General features: G+C 51.9%; 1 protein-coding gene across 3 annotated transcripts in view; it reads right to left on the bottom strand.

Annotated features, from left to right (window-relative positions):
- Positions 1-1,938: 1,938 nt before the first annotated feature.
- PSKH1 (protein serine kinase H1) overlaps positions 1,939-21,550 on the bottom strand; it is a 72,498-nt gene continuing 52,886 nt past the window's right edge. For 2 of the 3 annotated variants that reach the window (XM_005310103.5, XM_065567542.1), the window contains exon 3: positions 1,939-10,492. In XM_005310103.5, coding sequence (XP_005310160.1) covers positions 10,175-10,492 — 318 coding nt within the window. In that variant the 3' untranslated portion in view covers positions 1,939-10,174. The remainder of the gene's footprint in view (positions 10,493-21,550) is intronic. The other variant, XR_010592650.1, reaches the window with a different exon arrangement.

The raw sequence follows: 21,550 nt of genomic DNA, 5'->3' as shown, positions 1-21,550 counted from the left end.
TTCTCTGGGCACCAGGTGTGTGACAGTCACCAGCAGAACCCAACCTGGTGTTCCTGGCACCAAATCATGGGCCTCTGCCCTGAACAAAACCAGGGACAGGCCCCAGCTCTCAGAGCCTGCCCCTGCAGCCGGCTAGGCGGAACTAGAGCCAGCCCCTAGAGGAACCCCTGGACCCACTCCAGGGCAGGGTGTTTACACAGCATCCCCTGCCCCCCCCATACACACACCCAGGCCAGGGTATTTACAGAGCGCGCACACACACACACACACACCTGGGCCAGGTATTTACACAGCACTGCCCCCCCTCCCAAATGCCCCCAGGCCAGGGCATTTACGCCCCTACACACACTGTCCACTGCTTCCCCCACAGCCTGGAAGAGGGGACGTGCCCACGCCCCATCACACTGGGGGAAGCCAATAAACATTCCTATGCTACTTGATCTCTGAGGGGCGAGGGTTTCTAAGCATAAGCAAGGAATCCCCAGCTGCTTTGCCTGGGTTAGCCCTAGAGGATATACAGAGTCTGCTTATTAGTCTCCTCCCACCGGCATCAATGCATTTATTTATACCAGGGCCAGGACCCAGCTGCCAGCATCCTGGGGCAAGGCAGGGCAGGGTGTCCCAACTTGGGGCAGGGGTGCCAGGCCTTCCCCGATGGGGAACGAGAGCAGTGCAGAGGAGCATGGGAAGGTCCTTGCCCTGTGGGCTAGTAGCTAGGCACTGGGCTCCCTGCTGGGAATGGAAACATCAGGCCAGAGCAAGAGGACTGCTCGTGTTTAGCAGAGCTACAGCGTGAGGGGGGGTGGGAGCACAGGATCGGGGCCAGCCTGGGAGATGAGCAAAAAACTGCAGCTATCTCACAACATCTTCATTGCAAAACCCATCAGCTTCCAGCTTGTCATGGACCAGACAAGGTCTTTGGGCAGCCAAGCCCCTGTCTGCAAAAAGCAGCAGGAAGGCGTTGGGGGCCACCGCAGGGAACAAGCTTTGGCCTGGTTCCTTTAACATCTCCGGAGCCTGGAGAATCAGGCCAGAGAGCTATCCAGCAGGACCCGACCCAATGAGACATCCTGGGGATCTGAGGCAATCCCAGCAAGCAGCAATGGCCGACAGGTACTAGTGGAGAGTAATGGAGGCAGGACTTTGCAAAGGCCTGTGCGGTGGAGGGCTGCGTAGGCAGTCGCACCGGGCCAGGGCCAGCACCTTTCTCTTGGGCTGTGCTGCAGCTCCACCTGGAAAGGGGGTTCACACCCGGGTCCCCTTTACCAGGAGCGACAGAATGGAGGGAGCTCACTGAAGAGCAGCTGCCCTGAGCGGGTGCTGGCAAGATGAGAGATGAGGAGAGACAAAGAGCTCAACCTGCGGCTAAGCCACAGCTCAGGGCTGAGGGGAACCTGCCACCGACTCAGGGGGTCCGCCCTTCGGCCTCCTGGGAGTCGGTCAGGGTGACACAGGAGCAATGGGATCAAAGCAAGAAGGGGAGCTCCGTCTATTAGAGAAAGCCCAGGGTAAGCCAAGACTTTGTGCTGCTGGCTAGGGGTGCTTGTGGACAGCAGGTTATCTATTAGCAATAATGGTGAGCACCAAAGATCTGCTGGGCGCTTCCGCAAACACACAATCCTAGGTCCTGCCCAGACAGCATGAAGAGTACGCTGAAGGAGACCCAACTCCCAGTGGCTTTCAGTGAGAGATGAGTGCCTAACTCCCTTCGAGACCTTTGAAGATCTCACATCTCCAGTCCTTCCCTCCGCTGCCAAGTGCTTGCAGATCCTTGGCTGTAAAGGGTCCCTGACTCACTACCGCACCGGGTGTGTTTGGGACAGGAGTGGAGCGCAGGGAAATGCCCCAGGTGGGCATCGCTCTTAGCCCCTGATACTGTAACCCCAGAAAAGCCCCCTCCTGTGGGTGTCCGGCAGAGAGCAGGCCCCAGCCAGGGAATCAGGACAAAAGGTTTATTGGATACATCGGATACATTTACACATTTAACAGACTGAATACACAAAATAAATAATTCTATACACTCATTTTAACATTACAGGTTAATTACCATGGATCAGATCTCACTCTACAAGAGATTCCTTAGTGTACAAATGGAGTCAAAGGCAAATCACAGAACCGGCTACTTCTCAAGACAAACAGCGCATCCTTTTGAGAGGAGACAAAGTGGGACATGATGCGAGTACCTTCAGCAGCTCCTACACGGCAAGGGAAGCCCTGGCAACAAAATTGGAGCCAGCGCATCAAGACCTTCAGTCCTGAGGGCTTCCAAGAGGCATCTGCGTGTCATGAAAGGTAACAGGAAGGATCACAGCATCTTCGTGTGTGCTCATGGCAGGTGCTCTGCCTACCGGGTACCTACACTTGGGCCCAGATTTCTTCCACAGTCAAAAGGCAACCACAGTGCAAAGTTCTCAGAACACAGCCAGCAGCTCGTCTGGTACCGAGGAGAGAATCTACAGTATGTTGTGCATAGGAGGACAGAGGGAAATGCAGATGGAGAAGGGAACATCGTCAGGCAGGCAGGTGGCCTCTCCTCCCAGGCACTGTTCACCAAGGGAGTGGTGAGCGACAAGGGACAAAGCTGTGCTCTGGGCACACAGCACCATCAGAGAACACCCTTCCTATTGCACGTCTTTGGCAATGCCCCTGCTCAGTAATGCACGCATCTGACACACAGGGACATGCCCCTGTAGCGTTTAAGGGCTGCATAGTTAGCTAGGCTTTCTGGGGGTGGAGATGAAGTTTGGACAAAGCACCAGAAGCCTCGTGAGAGGGAGAGCATCAACACAGTCCACACAAAGTCTGGTACGAGGCACCAAATAGCGCAGGCACTTAGTGATCGCTTTTTAAGAGATACAGGAGATTTGGAAACTGCAAGGGCACGTGTGACGCACGCACATGCCCACTGGGCACACACAACAGCCCTTTCAGTGTGCAGTCAGGAGCAGCTTTCTGCAATGCTTTCCAAGCGTTTGCTTCTCTAGGAAGCCGCTGTTGGCTCCTGTCTCCTCTAGTCACACACTATTAAGGATTTTTAATATTACAGCAAATCAGATGAACGTGAGCTATCAAACGTCAGAGTTTGCAGGAGGATGTCACGTAAGAAGTGATATGGCCTCAGCCAGTGTAATGGCAGGGCTGCATTACCCACACCATGCGGGATGGGTTGGGTGGTTGGTTTGCATAAGGGACAAGAGGGTTATATTGTGACATGAAGCTATCTCCTTCCTACCACACAGGTCCTGGATAAAGAGAAGGCAGGTTCAGAGGAGAGATGATCTGTGGGCCCGAGCTGTGAACAGAGACAGGGATGCTCATGTTCTGCACATTGGTCGCAATACAAGAATCGTTACTGATCCTGGCCCTTCCCATCCTACTGTAAACATTAACGAGGGCAGCATGCCCCTAGGAGAGTCCATGTGCTCCCCTGAATGGGCAATGCATGGAGGTTCCAAGGGTGCCCTCGCTGGTTCTTCAAGATGTTGGGCCAGATCCTCCAGTCTGTTACTGTGCTGCTCAGACATCACATGACGACTGTACTTTGGCCAGAGGTTGGCAGCAGGCAATTCCTCTTGTGCAGGGTACCCTCCGCTAGCATGAAACTGGCAGAGGTGACATAGCGTCTTCCTATGCCAGCTGCTCCCCCCTTCATGGCAGAGCAGAGCTCTGTCCAGCTCTCCTCCCCTGGCATGTGCAGAGTCTGGCCACAGGGAACAGACTGCCCCTATAGCTGTATCTTGGCACCTACGGTAAAACTGCAGTCAACAGGGCAGCTTTAATGGGAGTAGCCTGGGAGCTGGCTCCGCCATGCAGTGTGAGCTGCCACCCCAGAAGGAAGGAGCCATGCTGGGGGACTTGAAGCCCTTTTCAATCATCGGTAAGTGATGTGGGGTCTCCTTAGTGAGCCCAGAGCCCCAGAAACAGTAAATCGAAGATCACTCCATGGTTTCCAAGTGCCTCACTTCATGCACGTGGTTAGCCTAGATTCTGATGAAGGCATCAGAGAGAGACAGAGCCCGTTGTCCTGCCCAGATCAGCCACAATCATTCTGGGGGCCACACGAGGACATTGGAAACTCTCATCTTTCCCTGTAAGTGCTGGGTCACTAGAGAAGTGCATGTTTGTGTGCCCAGCCTCAGCCACCCCACAGCCCTAATACAGTATGTCGGGCACCAGTATTTCAACCGAACGTCCACACGGCAGAGCGCAGAGTCCAGAATGTGGGACAAGGAGCAGGATGGAGGGGAAGGAAGGAAGAAGCAATGGAAAGTTACCAGAGAAGACATTAGAAGAACTAGAGAAAACATGGAGACCACCCAGCCCAAAGGGGTTAGAATGTCTGCAGGCTGATTGTTCCCAAACCTGTCGCGGGAACTTCATTGCAGCTGGCTTCCAAGTCACCACGCCAAGCAGCAGCCAGAACTCCCTAGCTGATCTCACCTACTTCTTAAACCTGTGAAGCTCGTGGGAGCAGAGGCCATGCCTTCATCTGTGTTTGCATAGCTCCGATACAACGGGGCCCTGAACCTGACTGGGGCCACTGGGTTCTCCTGCAATCTGAACATTACATAAGATATCACCATTATTTTGGAATACTTCACGAAGAAGCACTGGCCTCTTTCCCATTTAGCTGTCTGGCGTTGCATTGGGAGGGGTCAGGAGTAGACTAACCATGGCTACGTCTCTGACCATCTTGGCTAATAGCCACTTTTTAAACCCAGTTATAATTTTGGCCTTCACAAGTAATTCTTCTCGAGTAATTTTGTATCATCTGCAAGTGTTGCCTTCGCCCTATTCACCCCCTTTTCCAGATCATTTATGAATGTGTTGAACAGCGCGGGTGTCAGTACAGATCCCTGGGGGATGCCGCTCTTTACCTCTCTCCAGTGTGAAAACTATTTAGTCCAACACTTTGTTTCACATTTTTTAACCTTGAGAGGATCTTCCCTTTTATGCCATGACTGTGCAGTTTGCGTAAGAACCTTTGGTGAGGGACCTTGTCAAAGGCTTTTGGAAAGTCCAACTCCAATACATTCATAAGTGGGATCCAAAGTTGCATCCTTTGTTTGCAACCCACCTACTGTTCTCCTTGGAAGCCCTTTGTTATTTCCACTAATGATCCAAAATATGCAGGATCCAATGGACAGCATTCTACGAAGCCAGAGCCACCTCCCCCGAAAGAGCAAACAAGCTGAAACTCCTAGTCAGAGCCAAGAGACCATTTCACACAGTATTGCTAAGTTCCAATGGACAGACACATGGATTTCCATTCACTCCTTAAAGGAACATTTCCCCCAGGGAACAGCGGGGAAAGCAGCAATTTGAGAGCTAGTCCCAGGAGGACAATGTACTAGGTCACCAAGTGATTGCTTCCAGTCTCAGCCCGTTTACTCTCTGCTTTCTCCTCACATCCCGTGAGATTTCTGCCACGGGGCAGAACCAGTTGAATGCTGGTGTTCACTAGTAGGCAATGGAAGACTGAACAGATGTCCTATTCAGCCAGCTTCCTGCCTTTGTGCATGTGAACATTTGCACCCGTATGTGGCAAGTGGCTGCTCTTCAGACCTATACCCATAACCACATGAGGAGAAGGCAACTTGTCATTCCCTAAGCACTACGCTCCAGCTTACAGGAGGAGCAAACAATGTCATGTGACTTAGGTGACCAACCACACCCCAAGGATAACGAATAGCAAAGCTGCCAAAGTGAAGTTTTCAAACAACCTGTTGGCTAAAATTCGTTCCCACGAGCAGTTTGCTGAGCTGTTACAGAGAGCACATTTGTAAAAATCAATGATTTGGGAATGGAAGGGACAAATTCATCTGATTGTCCATCTGTACGAATAACCCAGGCTCTTCTCCCCACAGGGAAGAGGGCATGGTTGGGCAGAAGAACCTTTTCAGGTACAAAATGCAAACGCAACATTCCCAAGCTAACGTTCTCCTGGTACAGGTGGAAAGAGGGAGTCAAACGGCTCTCTGCCCTTCTCCCCCTGCATTAGTCCCTCAGATAACCAGCTAGCTACCTTCACTATTTGGGCGACTCCACAAGCCTACCACCCTATGACAGCAAACACTGGCCCACATGTGGATCAAGGGAAAGGCTGCGGCGGCTATCAGAGACGTCGAATTGCGTAATTGTAACGATTCTGCTCAGACATCTGAGGAGAGCCCACTGGTAGACAGAAATACTCCTAACTAAAATTCAGACACTGGTGTATCACAACTTCCGTGCCAACGGTTCAAGCACGTGGCCAAGAATCGTTCCCCTGCCTCGCCAGGCCAGTGTGCTGCTCTGCTCTGGACGACGTCCGGTCAGGGGACAGGGCACTGGGCAATTTAACCTGGGAAGTTTTGCCAAAGGAATAAAAAAGGAGATGTGCTCATGCTAAAGACAGGAATTATTCAGTGGCTCTGGCAGCTCTGTCTGATCTGATGAGGACACCCCCCACCAACCTCACCAAGTCCCCTGCATACCAAACACGGAGATGTCTCACTCGTAACTACAGTAACTCCTCATTTTACGTTGTTTCAATGTTACGGCCCTGCTCAATTAGGGAACGTGCTCGTTTAAAGTTGTGCAATGCTCCTTCTAACGGCGTTTGGCTGCCTGCTTGTAAGATTCTGTGGAAGAGCAGCGACTTTACAAAGGAGCATTGCACAAGTTCCTCTTCTCCGCCTCCTCCCCTCCTTCCCAGAAAGTCCTAAGCGCGAAGTGCTGGGAGAGAGGGGCAGGAGCGGGGAAGTGCTGCGTCTCCACTCCTCCCCGTTAGGACTTTGGGGGGTGAGGGGGGGATGTGGCCTGCTCCGGAGAGGAGGTGGAGTGGGGGTGGGAAGAGGTGGAGCGGGGACAGGAAGAGGAGGGCCTGGAACATTCCCGGCAAAGTCCGAGCCTGTTCTCCGGGGAAGCTGCTGCTGCTGCTGTGAAGGTTCTTCCTAGAGTCCTTGCCTGCAGCGGGCTGTGCCTGTGTGGGGTAAGCCAGGGGCACAGTACAGTACTGTACAGTATACAGTATAATGCCTTTTGTCTGCCCCCCAAAAATTTCCTTGGAACCTAACCCCCTGCGTTTACATTAAATCTTATGGGACAATTGGATTCGTTTAACATTGTTTCATTTAAAATTGCATTTTTCAGGAACATAACTACAAAGTGAGGAGTTACTGTATAAGGAAACAAAATGTGAAGAGCTCTCTCTCTCTCTGCAAGATGATATACTGCGATTTGCCACTAGGTGTCACTCTAACTTCACTCATATTTCACTCAAATGCGGGGAGAGGGACCATTTTCACTTACTAAGCAGGAAAGATTTCTCTCTGGGTACTGTTTGTCCCAGATAGCTCCCAGACAAGCGAGATGCAGGCCTCACCCAGGGCACAGATACACAATCACTGCGTTATTTATGAGATTATTCAATACCGGAGCAAGTGCCCCAACCTCACACTAGGCCAAACCTCAAGAACCCTAGTTAAGAGGGAAAAGAGGGAGACAGGTAAAATGCGCACAGGGACTCCTAAGCAGATTGCGGGGGATGGGGGCAGTGTTTAACCTGTGAAATCCACAAATGAGGCATTTCTGAAGGCAGAAACTCCTGAGTCTCAGGTCAGATTGAGAGAGTTCAGATGCCTGAGTGAAATCTACAAAGGCAGAGAGTCCAGAGAGCACGCAAGGCACAATTCCAGCAGAGCAGATCAAGGGCATGTGCACAGCTGCTCAAAAGCACAGCAGACTAACTGGCTTCATTAGCAGAACGATCTGCGACTGCAGCACATGTCCAGAGACAACCCAGCCCAAGCAACTTTTGTAACCTGCACTCAGCTAGTGGGATTCCTGGGGAGTGGGAGGGCAAAGTAAAAAAAAAAAAGGGGGGACAGGAGGTTGCCTGAGGTTCCAAGAGGAGCTTGGACTCCCTCTCCCTCCGGGAAATCTCCACCATCCCCTTCTTTGCTTACATATGGCTACTGTCTGGGCATAAGTGTGTTAGAACTAAGAGGGGGTGAACCGCCCAACTGAAACCAAGAGGTGAAAGGATAACACAATGATCTGCACTGCTCTTGTTGAGTGTTGCCAGGTACACTCGGAGGTTTCCCACAGAAGAGACAAGGTTGCATCGGTGAGAACTGGCGCTCTGCTTACAAGAAGCCCAGGAGAAGTGTGGACACTAATCAAACCAGTGAGAGGCCAGTTGGCCTCAAGATCACAGCCTGCATCACAGCCTGGGTCACGCCATCACGCATGTCACTCACACCCCCGAAAGCCAGATAGACCTTGTGAGCCTCAAGCTGAGTCACCAAGAACTGGCTTTGTGCGGAGCTGAGACGACCTCTATAAAAGCATTTTGTTTCCCAAAACGCATTAGGCCCTACATCTGCCACAAGTGACGGCACACGGGACCTTTCCGGGTGACGCATCCCATGATAACTCAATCGCCAAGGAGATGGCTCTACGGCTGCAGCATTCTGAAGAGTAATGGCTACCAACCCTGAGGGGAGACTCTCCTACGTGAGACAGATGTTCCCGCAGGCTCCGTCTCAGTCAGGAACTGAGATGGGGAGGGAACACATTGGATTAGACCGGAACTCAGCATGTGGCAATCTGCAGCTTCATTTATCCTACACAAGGGAAGAGAAAGCCTTCGGACGGGCTTGTGGGTAAGGCAGCGGTCTGGGACTCTGGAGATCAGGGTTTTAGCGCCTCCTAGCCACAGGGAATGACACACCCTGCACAAGGTCATGGCAGAGATGACTCTGCCTTAAGACCACAGAGGAAAACAAGGAGCCGAGTGACCCTTGACAGAGCACCTGGAGCAGCGCTTCCCTAGGCCCGGCATGTGTTACCAGGGCCGATGCTCCAGACTGAATATCTGGTAGGAAGGCTCCCGTCCGTGTTAACAAGGAGTTTCTGTGGTGACATGACTGCCCCCATCCCACTCCCTTGTGCACGCCGTAACTGGCCATGAAGCTATCCCAAAGGCAGGCCTGGGGTGCCAAGCAGGCCAGGTGCTGGCAGAATCAGCATGCGTGGCCGAAGGGGAAGCAGTGGGTAATGGCTGGGGCAGTCACAGTTTTGGCCTGGTAACGTGGCACAGTTGGAACCATTTGTCTGTGGGGTCCATGGTGCAACACTAGGGTGAAGAATCCAAAAACCTCCAACCCAGCGGCAAGAAGGAACGCCAGCTCGCCTCTGAGGACGGCCAGATCAGAGGGGCCCCTGCCAGCACCAACCTCTGCTTCCGTTTAGCCTTGTGCTTATTGCCTCAAAATATGTCCAAAGTGGCCTCTCCTGACACCTCCACACCCTCCCTTTGTGCCTGCCCCAGCCGCTCTGCACTGGCTCACAAGTCTTACGCTTCCCGAGACAGAGGAGATCTTCCGGAGTGCTAGCGCAGGGGTGGGGGCCAGGGCTAGCCACGGGGTTCGCTTTAGAAAAGACGTTTTTAGGTGTCCTGCAAAGCGTTTTGCTCCTGCAGGTTTCGCATCCTCTCCCCTCCCCACAGTTAGGAGCCTTCAGTCAGGGCAAAGGGGAACTGAGACTGCAGACGATCTGCGCTCCAGGGCGCCGGTACCTCAATCAATCCTTAACCAGCACGAGTAACCTGTGATGCTGTCACAGTCACCGGGGGGGATCCTTGGGGGAAACCTCTCTGCTTCATGCTCCTCACTGAAGACTCCTGCCTGGCATTTCCTTCATGCAGCTGGCTTGCTGCCGAGTCACAGCACTTCCAACCCTAGCTGTGCGTGTGACTCCCACCAGCATCAATGGAGTCCAATATAAATACTGTCCAAGCATGTATAGGGACGTAACATTCTGGAATCAATAAATAACTATAGGCAGCCAAACTCCTGGGCTGGGGACGGGGCTCTTCTCTTCACGGGGCTCCCTAATTTGCTGAGTACTTGAGGCCCTGAACTTTGACCTTCACTCTGGGCCTGGATGAGCACAAGGAAGGCTTTCACTGCTCCACTTCCTGCATCAGGCTCCGGAACAGCCCACCCAAGTGAGGAGTGCCCACTGTGGGGGGCTGGGGGGCAAAGGTTCCATTTTCCCCGAGCTTCGTGCCCAGGGAGGAGCACTCCTGCAGCAGGAGCCTGGGTGTTCCCCGCCGCGTGGGAGCGTTGCACACCTGCACCAGAGGAAGCGCACCTGGGAAGACAGCTGGCAGTTTCCTGGTGAGTTCTCAGCCATTGCATTGCTGCTGGTAGCGCAGGTTGAGCTCCCGCAGCTCCCGTTCCCGCACCCGCCGCGACTTATTGGATTTGGTGGAGCGGCTGGAGCGGGTGGACTGGGCCGATTTGGTGCTCTGGCAGCGAGAGGACGCCCTCTTGAGGAGGTTCTGAGAGATGGAGCGGTGCAGGTTCTTCATGGAGGAGGAGGCTGCCATGCTGACTACCCAGGGGTGCTTTAAGGCCTGAAGAGCTGTCATCCTGCCACTGGGATCCACTGTGAGCAGGCGATCGATGAAGTCCTTGGCCAGATTGGACACGCTGGGCCAGGGCTGAAAAATCAGAAGGAAATGATGAGAAAACAATATTCGCCATGACTTCGTTAGACAAGCACCACCCCTCTCCGCCCAAAGAGGGCCAGCCACGCCCCTCAGTGCCGGGCACTGATTTATTTCACTTGTAGGCATCCCCAGGGCACTTCCCTTCTCCCACTTCCCCTCACTCATCCATCCCCAAGTCCCGAAGTTATAACTAGTGCGGTGTCAGGCCACAGAGCGTAGGAGGCTTCCATCAGCCCCCACCAAATGACACTGCCAAACGGGCTACCGGGGTCCACTGCAGATCACCACTCCTCCTCCTGAACCCCAAAGACTGAAACACCTGCCAGATCCTGAACTCTGTTCCCCTGCTCTGCAGGCCACTGGCCCTTACCAACACAACACATACTTGGGCCCGGTTCTCAGGTGATGTGAATCAATATGGCCCCAGTGGAGGTAAGGCGGAGGATGCGAGCCTTTAGCTTTACATTCCATGGTGGTGCTCTGGGCCAGGGTCACAATCCTTTCAGTATGTCGGGGCCACCATTTCTTTAAAATTGACAAACGTACACTTCAAACACCCCTGACCCCGCCACGACAGCCATCTGCTCTGATGTGTCACTCTTCCAACAGACTCTCAGAAAAACCTCCCACCATTCTGCATAATCAGAGTCCCCGCTCCCCTGAAATTCATCTTCCCCACTTGACACAGCCCACTAATTAAATGTTCGTCAGCAGGGTCAGCTGAATTGTTTGTGGTGAACAATGGCTCCTGTGAATTTAGCCTTTTTCCTGCCCACTGACAGCGTGTGATTTCTAGAAATTTGTTCATTTTTCAGTTCTGGGGATAAATAAATTTCAGCCTATGAGCTGTTAATGAACAACCCACGGCAAGTATCTGCTTGAGTACTAGAAATGTGGACTTCACCATTTAAACCGTGTGACTAAAGCATGCACAATTGTTCCTATTCCCTGATTCCATGGCCTAGCCTTTATACCCCACTGTGCTTCCACCTGAAATTCTTGCAGTTGCTGCACAAAACAGACTCTGTTTGCTGATTAAACCAATATTGGCCACAGGCCCAAAACATGCCTCCAGGAACATCATAAGGTACCACATGCGATTGTCTGTCCATGCACGTTCCCATAACTCACTCTGCTCTTCTCATCAGTCGCGTAACTAAGAAATCTCCAGATAGACTGACATAAATCAAAACGGAGGGGGTATTAATACTGCCTATGTTAGTGCGCTCTCTCTCTCACACACCCGCCCCCCCCATGCAATGTAAGACTGAAGCAGGTTACTCCCAATTTCTTACGCACCAGTGATGTATTACTTATTTCCCTAGATGTCACCTTCTAAAATGACAATTACAACATTAAAAATATTTGTTCATGTTTTTAAGAATGAACTTTTCTGCTCTCACCCAAGGCGCCCCAATCCCCGTCACACAAACGCCTGTTACTTTGAGTAAGTTATTCTGGTTTGAATGTGTGTGAATGATAATACCTTTCAGGTCACTCCGAGTGCCTTGTTTATTCAGATGCTGGACAGCTCCAGCAGGGAAATGACTCAGCTCCCCACCCAAAGCTTTGTTTCTGTGCCAAGTGCCGCTCCGTGCCAGCAACAACCCCAAATGCACACTGCGGGCAAGACTGCACCTTTACGCACAGGAGCACGTAGCCTGCCCTGCTCCAGAAGGATTGTGACTTGGATACACCCTCGCCAAGAGTCACAATCCCTCTCCTGCTCCCGCCTCGTGAGGAACATAGCTAGTGAGCAGGAGCTGCGCTCCACATGAAATTCAAACCCAAGACAAGGCAGGTCTTCAGCTGAGACCTAGTCTTACTCCCCTGCATGCATAAGTAAGACAAGACTCCAGGCTCTCTGTGATCTGAATACATTACTGGGGTTGCCTATGTCTAGATGACAAAGTATGTCACTGGTTAACTCAAATTAGCTGACAAATCACATACACCTTCCAAAGATTGTGTTCTCAAGTCAACAGCTGATGTTGTAAATATGAGGAATTTTTGTAACTAATATCAGTAACTTAGGGGAAAAAAACACATCCACAAAACACTGCAATGTGGAAGGAAAAGTGTGTAACCCGGTAAATAATCCAATACCGCCCCCCCTTCCCAGGAACACAGGAAAGTGCTGCCATGCAAGTTTATAGCAGCGCAAACACATGCAGCTACTTTTGTCTGTAGTGCTTCACGCTATGTACTCAGATTTTTGTGTGTGACAAAATAGGGTAACAGCACAAAACGGACAATTTTGAAAATTCCTTGTGTGCTGGAGGGTTAAGGGAACAGATGGTGGAGGAGGAAGGAAAAAACCTGAGCAGAAGAGGCAGTGTAGCTGCCGCATGATATGGGATAAAACAGATCTGCCAATACCATCAATGCGATGGCAGATCTATGAAATCGCATGTGGTGTGTGTCTCTCTCTCCCCACCCCAGGGTTTTTTGTCACTTTCATCACTGTAGTATTGTAAACACTCTATGTGATGAATAAATACACAGCAGCATTCAAGAAACACCTGGCCAGATCCCTAGCATATGAGTAATGAAATGAGCTAGACAAGGATCCGGATACAGTCATCACAACTAGGCCAATGCACAGACATGTAACTATTTGGTGTCAATACGTATATTAAACAATAAAAGTAAATGTAAAGTCTGGTAGATGACCAATGTATTTGTTTTCTGCTTCTCTCTCTTTCCTTGTGCAGGAAGGAGGAACCCAGCTATTTTAAAATGTAGAGTCCACATACTGTACACAGTCCGACAGAATGTTCTTTCTTGTGCAAAATGGTCAGAAAAAGATTTTAAATGTCCTGAAACTCCTGCTATCTATCTCTGCCGAAAGCAATCCTTTCTCCCTCGCATGAAAGATGCAAAGCCTTCAGATTATGGCTAACCTAAGTATTAGCTACTCAGAGAAACTAACAGAGATTTATAGAGAGTTTAAGGCCAGAAGGGATCACCAGAGGGCAAAGGATGATACAGCAGGGGACTAGCCTGGAACTTGGGATACTTGGATTCAATTCCCTGCGTGACCTGGGGAGAGTGCCTAGAATGTCATACGGCCCATCTGCAGCTGCTTTTAGCAAGCATCTCCAACGGTCAGAGACTGGGAGAGCTCTGAGTTACTACACAGAATTATTTCCCTGGTGTCTGGCTGAAGGGTTTCACCCTCGTGCTCAGGATATAACTGATCACCATATTTGGGGTCAGGAAGGAATTTTCACCCAGGTCAGACTGGCAGAGACCTTAGGGGTTTTACGCCTTCCTCTGCAGCATGAGGCACGGGTCACTTGCCGGTCTGAACTAATGTAAATGGTGGATTCACTGTAACTTGAAGTCCATAAATCACGATGTGAGGACGTCAGTAACTCAGCCAGCAGTTAGGGGTCTATTACGGGAGTGGGAGGGTGAGGTTCTGTGGCCTGCGTTGTGCAGGAGGTCAGACTAGATGATCGTAATGGTCCCTTCTGGCCTTAAAGTCTATGATGTCTATAAAGTCCTTAATGGATGTAAAGCCAATTGCACCTCAGGCCTCATCCCCGATTTGGTCTTCGTTTGCTCATCTGAAGCCGCCAACTCTAGCTCCTGCCACCAGAAGAGAAGACAAAATTTCATCCTACAACAGGCGCTTCCCCTCCAACCCTGCTTTTCAACCTGACCTGCCATGGACCGGGGACTGCCTTGACAAGCCATAACTCCAGCTGGTAGCAGACAATGAGAAAGACTTCATTTTAGCATTAGCTGGGGAGGTGGGGGGTGCACAAAATAATATCCACGTCATAGTCCGTAAACCATGATATTTTGGAGGTTTGTTCAGGAGAGAAATGGTTAAATAAAGCCATTTATTGTTCTTGTTCCATTTGGTCCCCAACTTAAGGACCTCCAGGCACTGTCCAAGCCCACAGAAGAGACTCCAACAGTTGCCGTCTAGCTAGACAAGACAGACAAGAGTGGGAGAGAGGAAGGGTTCTTAGGCCCATTTTACCAATTGGAAATTAAGGCCCTGTCCGCACTCAGAAGTTGCACCGGTTTACCTACAATCAGTTTAAAAACCAACCCAGTTAAACCAGTGCAAACCCAGCACAGGCACGATGGAGACAGCCATAAGGCTGCCTTGCAAGGACCCCCTCCCAAGCCTGGCATAGGGGGCTCCAGCAGGCAAAGACTCCAGGCAGTTCGGCAGCCCACAGGGCACGATGAGGATGGAGCCGTAACTTAGGCTCCCAGGAAACGCTCCAGTTCCCAGAGCAGCCCAGGATCAGGAAGGCACAAATTCTGTCCGAAGAGGCTAAAAATACAGCTAGTGTTACTTAAACAGGGGGCAAAAATATAAAGGAGAAAAATCTCCGACCTCTGCGCTGTGGTGAAAGTCTACGTAACATCAGAGTCATCTAAGACTAGATTAACAGATGACTGATTATTTAGATGCTGCCACCACTGATTCCACAGATCCAATTCAAATTTTCTTGACTGACAGCCTGGGAGGATTCCTTCCTTCCAGGCTCCCTTGGAAAAGGGGAGAATTTTTAAGCTTGTGTCATTTCTAAATGTAGGTCCCTGGTGAGATTCCAGCCGAGTTAAAATGGTAACCTTGCTAATGCGGGTTTATCACAAAGAATCTCCTGATGAGTGTCTGGTACCTAATTCAGAGATGGGGAAAAAACCCAGAGCCTGGGCATATCCAGAAATCCTTTTGTCAGACACAATAGTTCTGTGTAGAATCCAAGCTCAAGTTTTGGGAAATTATCAATCCAACTGACAAAATCTCTGAGCCAAGAGGCTGAAGCGGTGGTTGCTGATGATCAATGGCTGGAAAGCACTATATTTAAAAACCCCAAAAGAACTCCTGTCATTCAAGAAACCATCTTGACCAGTGGCGGTGGAACAATTTAAATAGTGGGGGTGCTAAAAGCCATTGAACAGAACCGTAAACCCTGTGTATGATGGAAACCCCTTCAAGCCAGCGGGTGCTGCCGCACGCCCAGCGCTCCTAGTTCTAGCATCCTTGGTCTTGACTGACTGCTATAAAGACAGTTTATATTGTGACCAAAGAATATTGTCTTCCTGATCAGAGAAATTTCCTTATATCAGCTGGACTCAAAATACCAAGAGACTATCATAGAAATGGTTGATTCATTTTACATTTAAGATTTACCTATCACTCACAAAACTGAATCCACACTGAAATAGGAAGACACCTTGCATTTGCCTCTTGATATAGAAGCTCACAAGGTGAAAATTTTGGAGCAACTGAAAAATGCAGATCCTCACGCAAATGACTTTGAGTCCTTCATTGGGACAGTTATTTTCCATGGGAATCCTGATTTGTTCTCTCTTGAATTCTTATGGATGACCAAATACATCCAGTAAGTTTATACGCTTTCCTTTCCCATTCCAAGATGGAGCATTTTTTCCTAGAACCTTTTGCCATAACAGTTACACAAAGACAAACATACCATGTGCTCCAACTTTTTTGTCGAAAATAGGTCATGCATTGCAAACATTTTGCTGATGCTAGTGACAGACATGTCTGACTCCACTCACTTTACTCAACTTAATATCAAATGTAAATGGACATGGAGATGAAAATATACCTGTCTTGTGGTTGTACCATTTCCCTGCAATGTTGGGGGAGGGGGGAAGGGAGAGTTGGTTGGTTTAAAAAAAATCCCTCTTTATCATCATTACCTATTTCAACGTCACTAGCAATTGTGATTCCTTATCATATATCTTGGGACAGCTTTTTTCCCTCTGGTGACTGGAGACCCAAAGTCAGGGAATCATATGACTTCAGTTTTGTTTGTTTCTCCTGGGGAATTTGTTCACATTCATGTAAAGCCTTTTGACCTTGGTGAACACTGCCTGCTGCAGATATCACTGACTATAACAGGATCTTCATCCTCTCTCTTTTAAATGGAGGCTTACAACCAACAAAGTTTATAGCCTCTGAAGATATTGCTCCCGTCTTTTAAGAAAGCCACTATAGTTCATCGCAAATACATCCATTGTGCTAGATCTTCAACAGCCGTACCGGACTTAAATCTATAAAGTGAGGGAAATCAATCATTAGTTGTTACACTTAACATAAGACTGGAGGGGCTCCGGCTTCTTGTGCATACAAGTTGTTTGTACTCAAGCGATCCGCCCTCACATTCTGGGCACCTGGCAGGTAAAAGGCTTTTAGGTGGATGTGGTGGGCAATACTGAAGTCCCACAGACTGAGGGCTTTGTGGCAGAGGGCAGAGGATTGGGTCCCACCTTGCCTGTTGATACAGAACATAGAGGCCGTGTTGTCCGTGAGAACCCTGACTACGTTGCCCTTCAGGTGCGAGCAGAAGGCCATATACGCCAGCTGCACCGCCCTGAGTTCCTTGATGTTTATGTGAAGGGTCGGGTCTTGCGGAGACCACGGTCCTGGGTCTGAAAAGTCCCCACATGGGCTCCCCAGCCCAGGTCCGATGCATTGGACACCAGCTCCAACGACGGGGCCCTGTCCCTGAACGGGACCCCTTGGAGCATGTTGCTTGGTGGGGAGGGATAGCTCAGTGGTTTGATCATTGGCCTGCTAAACCCAGGGTTGTGAGCTCAATCCTCAAGGGGGCCATTTAGGGATCTGGGGCCAAAAAAAAAAAAAGTTGGGGATTAGTCTTGCTTTGAGCAGGGGGTTGGACTAGATGATCTCCTGAGGTCCCTTCTAACCCTGATATTCTATGATTGGTGCGGACCACCACCGCAGGGCGGTGATCACCAAGTTCGGCATGGTGAGGACCTTGTCCATTCTGTCTGTAGCCTGGGAGAACTGTGAGGCCAGCCAGAGCTGGAGGGGCTTCATCCTGAGTCTGGCGTGGCGGACCACATACGTGCACGCCGACATGTGACCTAGCAACTGCAGACAAACCCTGGCTGTTGTCACTGGAAACCTTGCAATCAAGTTGATGAATGCTGTCAGGGTCTCGAACCTGTCTGGGGGGGAAAGAGGCCCTGGCTGACGTTGCATCCAGGAACGCCCCGATAAACTCTATGCGTTGGACCGGGACTCACGTGGACTTGGTGTTGTTTACCAACAGGCCCAGGGCGGTGCATGTGGACAGGAGAAATGCCACATGATTCCCTCACCTCCGATCGGGAGGTGCCCTTGACCAGCCAGTCGTCCAGATAGGAGAATATCTGGACCCCCCGGTGCCTGAGGTAGGCCACTACCACCGACATACACTTTGTAAAGACCCTGGGGGCGGTGGACAGGCCAAACGGGAGGACGGTGAATTGGTAATGGTTCTGTCCCACCATGAAATGGAGGAAGCACCTGTGCCCCTCGAATATGTGGATGTGGAAGTACGCGTCCTATAGATCGAGGGCAGCGTACCAGTCCCTGGGATCCAGAAAGGGGATGATGGAGGCCAGGGAAACCATGTAGAACTTCAACAGAGGGTCCTGTGGCACCTTTGAGACTAACAGAAGTATTGGGAGCATAAGCTTTCGTGGGTAAGAACCTCACTTCTTCAGATGCAAGTCTTGCATCTGAAGAAGTGAGGTTCTTACCCACGAAAGCTTATGCTCCCACTACTTCTGTTAGTCTCAAAGGTGCCACAGGACCCTCTGTTGCTTTTTACAGATTCAGACTAACACGGCTACCCCTCTGATACTTGACACCATGTAGAACTTGAGTTTCACCATGTACCGGTTCAGACCTTGCAGGTCCATGAGGGGCCTGAGCCCCCCTTTGGCCTTCGGGATAAGGAAATACCAGGAGTAATACCCCTTGCCTAGGAACTCCTTGGGCACCGCCTCTATCGCTCCTAGTTCCAGGAGCCTCCCGACTTCCTGCTCGAGCAGAGCCTCGTGTGATGGGTCCCCCAAGAGGGACGGGGGCAGGGGGTGGTTGGGAGGGTAGGAGGTAAACTGAAGGGTGTAACCTCGGGAGATGGTATTGAGGACCCAGAGGTCCAAGGTGAGCCGCGACCATTCCGGGAGGAACGCACACAATCGATTGGAAAAAGGGAGCTTTATTGGGGGTGGATCCCTGCTGAAAACTGGTGGGGTACCCCCGAGCGTCCCGTCAAAAACGCCTTTTACCCGCCTGCTTGCCCTTAGAGGACCCCAGCTGGGGGGCAGGCCGACACTGCCTTTGCAGGCGTTTTTTATAGTCCCGCTGCTTCTTCTGGGCGGCCTCGTACTTCGGGAGGGTGGCCTGGGCGGGAGCCTGCTGTGGCTTGAACGTGGGCTTTGCCGGAGCAGGAACATAGAGGCCCAAGTTCTGGAGGGTCGTGCGGGAGTCTTTCATGCCATGCAGCCTTGTGTCTGTCTCCTCTGCAAACAGCACCTTCCCGTCGAAAGGGAGATCCTGCATTGACGACTGCGCTTTGCTGGATAGACCAGAGAGCTGGAGCCAGGACGTCCGTCTCATGGACACCGCCGAGGCCTTGGACCACGCGGCCATGTCCACTGCATCCGAAGCGGCCTGTAGGGATGCCCTTGCGGGCGCTGCCTCTTCCTCCATGAGCGCCTTAAACTCTTTTCTATCGCGCTCCCGGAGGGAGTCCTCAAACTTGGGGAGGGATCCCAGAGATTAAATTCGTAGCGACCCAGGAGCGCCTGATGGTTTGCTACTCTTAGCTGGAAGCTTGACGACGAATAAACTTTTCTCCCGAAAGCATCCAGCCTCCAAGAGTCTTTGTTCTTAGGGGTCAGGGCTGGCTGCCCCTGCCGCTCCCTGAACCACCAAGGAGTTGGGCGCCGGGTGGGTATACAAATATTCGTGCCCCTTAGTGGGTACAAAGTACTTGCGCTCCGCCTTCTTAGAGATGGGAGCTAACGAGAATGGTGTTTGTCACAGGGCATTTGAAATTCTTGCCACCCCTTCATGGAGTGGCAAGGCCACCCTGCCCAGTGCCAAGGGGGACAGCACATTGAACAGGCACTCTGAGGGCTCCTCCATCTCCTCTGCCTGGAGGTGGAGGCTCGCTGCCACCCTTTTAAAGAGTTCTTGGTGGGCCCGGTAGTCCTCCTGCGGGACGGAGGGGGGCGGGGCTGCAATCAGCTCCTCCGGATGGGGCGAGGAGGCCAGTGCAGTGCTTTGGGAGTTGGCCAGCACTGGAGGATCTGCCACCTGGTCAAACTCCAGGCACGGTACTGAGGAAGCGGGTCCCACTGACTCCTTTCTTGGCGGTCTAGGGATAGAGGCTGACAGTGCTTCCGACACCCTGGCCACTGAGCGAGTCCCCACCAGGGGCTGCGCCGGAAGCCACGGTGCTCATTGGTACCACTGGGCCAGCCACGATGCTCGGTGCCACTGCATTTGCTGAGGCACCGGCAGGGCTGGCTGATAGGGCTGGCTAGCCTGGCCTGTAGACAGGTGGCTGTGAGCGGAGGCCGGGCTGGCGTACCACCTGTTGCTGCCTCTGGACCGGGAGTGGCGGTGGTGCCGGGATCTACGTCGACCACGGGACCACGACCTCGAGGCAGAGGAACAGAAACGACGGTAGTAGCTGCTCCCCGAACGGTCTCGACGGGTGGACCCGCGATGGCCAGACACCAGTGATCGACGCCCGGAGCTATGGTGCCTTGGTGGAGACTCTGAGTGGGATTCCGAGCGGGAACAGCGTCGATGGTCATGCCTCGACTGACTGCGGTACCTCCTTCGAGATGAGGACTGTTGGCGACGTCCGCCACGGTCCCGTAGGTATTCGCTCTGCGAAGACGAGCGGTGCCAGGAGTCCCGATCAGCTGGCACTCATCCAGACAGCCTGGCCGGAGTCGAGGGCGATCCACATGGACTGAGCCCTGAACGGTCGCTGGGCGGTGAGCGTGTCAGGAACGTTCCCTCGACCGAGACCGGTACCAGGCCGGCGGTGACTGCAGCGATCCCAGCGGCAGCTTGCCTTTGGAGCATGGGGCCGACATCAGCAGAGCTCTGGGCACCGGCATGAACATGACATCCTTGGCCGCCTGGAGGGCTTCGGGCACAGATGGCATCCAGACATCCGGAGAGGCCTGCTCCGAAGGGGCCGGGCTACTCTGCTCAACGTGAGTCGGAGGCCTAGGGCCTGGTTGGGACCGAGGACTACCCGACATGGGTCTAGCCTCTGTCCCAGACTTCCCTCGGTGCCGTTGCGAAGAGGGAGTCTTTCTGGTCCTCTTGGCGTGCCCCGTGGAAGGGGAGCGGTGCCGACTAGTCGAAGGTACCAGAGGGTCTCCGCACACCGACAGCGCGGTGCCGGGTACCGGTTCGGAGCAGCGTGCTGGGGTCGGGGCCAGCGCCAACTCCATCAGGATGGCCCGGAGCCTAATGTCCCTTTCTTTTTTAGTCCGGGGCTTGAACGACTTGCAGATCTTGCACCTTTTGCTGATATGGGTTTCTCCCAAGCAGCGCAGACAGTCTGTGTGTGGGTCACTCCTTGGCACAGAATCCCTACAAGAGCCGCATGACTTAAATCCCAGGGCGCGGGGCATGCCCTGGCCCGGGCTCACTAACTAACTAAACTTAACTGAAAAGCTAACTGACTACAGGTACTAATGAACGAACAACTGTTCTGGAGACAAGCTGCACCAAAGCTGGAGCTGAGTAGTTCCGATGCACCTGCACTGGCGTCAGAAGGAACTGAGGGTGGGGGGAGCGGGCAGCTCCCCTTATACCGCGCCAGGCAGGGGCCACTCCAGGGGTCGCGGGGGGCACTCCCCCGCTATGGGTACTGCTAGGGGAAAAACTCCCGGACTGGTGCACGTGGCAAGCATGCACACCTACTGTGGAATAGACATGAGCAATCACTCGAAGAACTAGGGATGTGTCTCAGAAGAACATATTCTAAAAACCAGGAACAATCATAAATTGGGTCAATTCATGTCATTTTAGAAGATGACATATCTGAACATGTACCTTTTCATTGAAAAAATCTGTAAACAACCGCACTCTTTGAATAAGGAACTAGGACTAAAAAGTAGCCAAGCTCACCCGCAACAGAAGAGCCTGTTTCACCAAGCCAGTTAAATTAAACTGAACAAAAACAAACTCCAAACAAAAGCAAATTGGATTTCTTATCCTTC

This window comes from Chrysemys picta, chromosome 14 (assembly GCF_011386835.1).
Source record: "Chrysemys picta bellii isolate R12L10 chromosome 14, ASM1138683v2, whole genome shotgun sequence".
Taxonomy (NCBI): Eukaryota; Metazoa; Chordata; order Testudines; family Emydidae; genus Chrysemys; species Chrysemys picta.
Note: the sequence above shows the minus strand (reverse complement) of the source record. Positions and strands in the feature narration are given on the sequence as shown.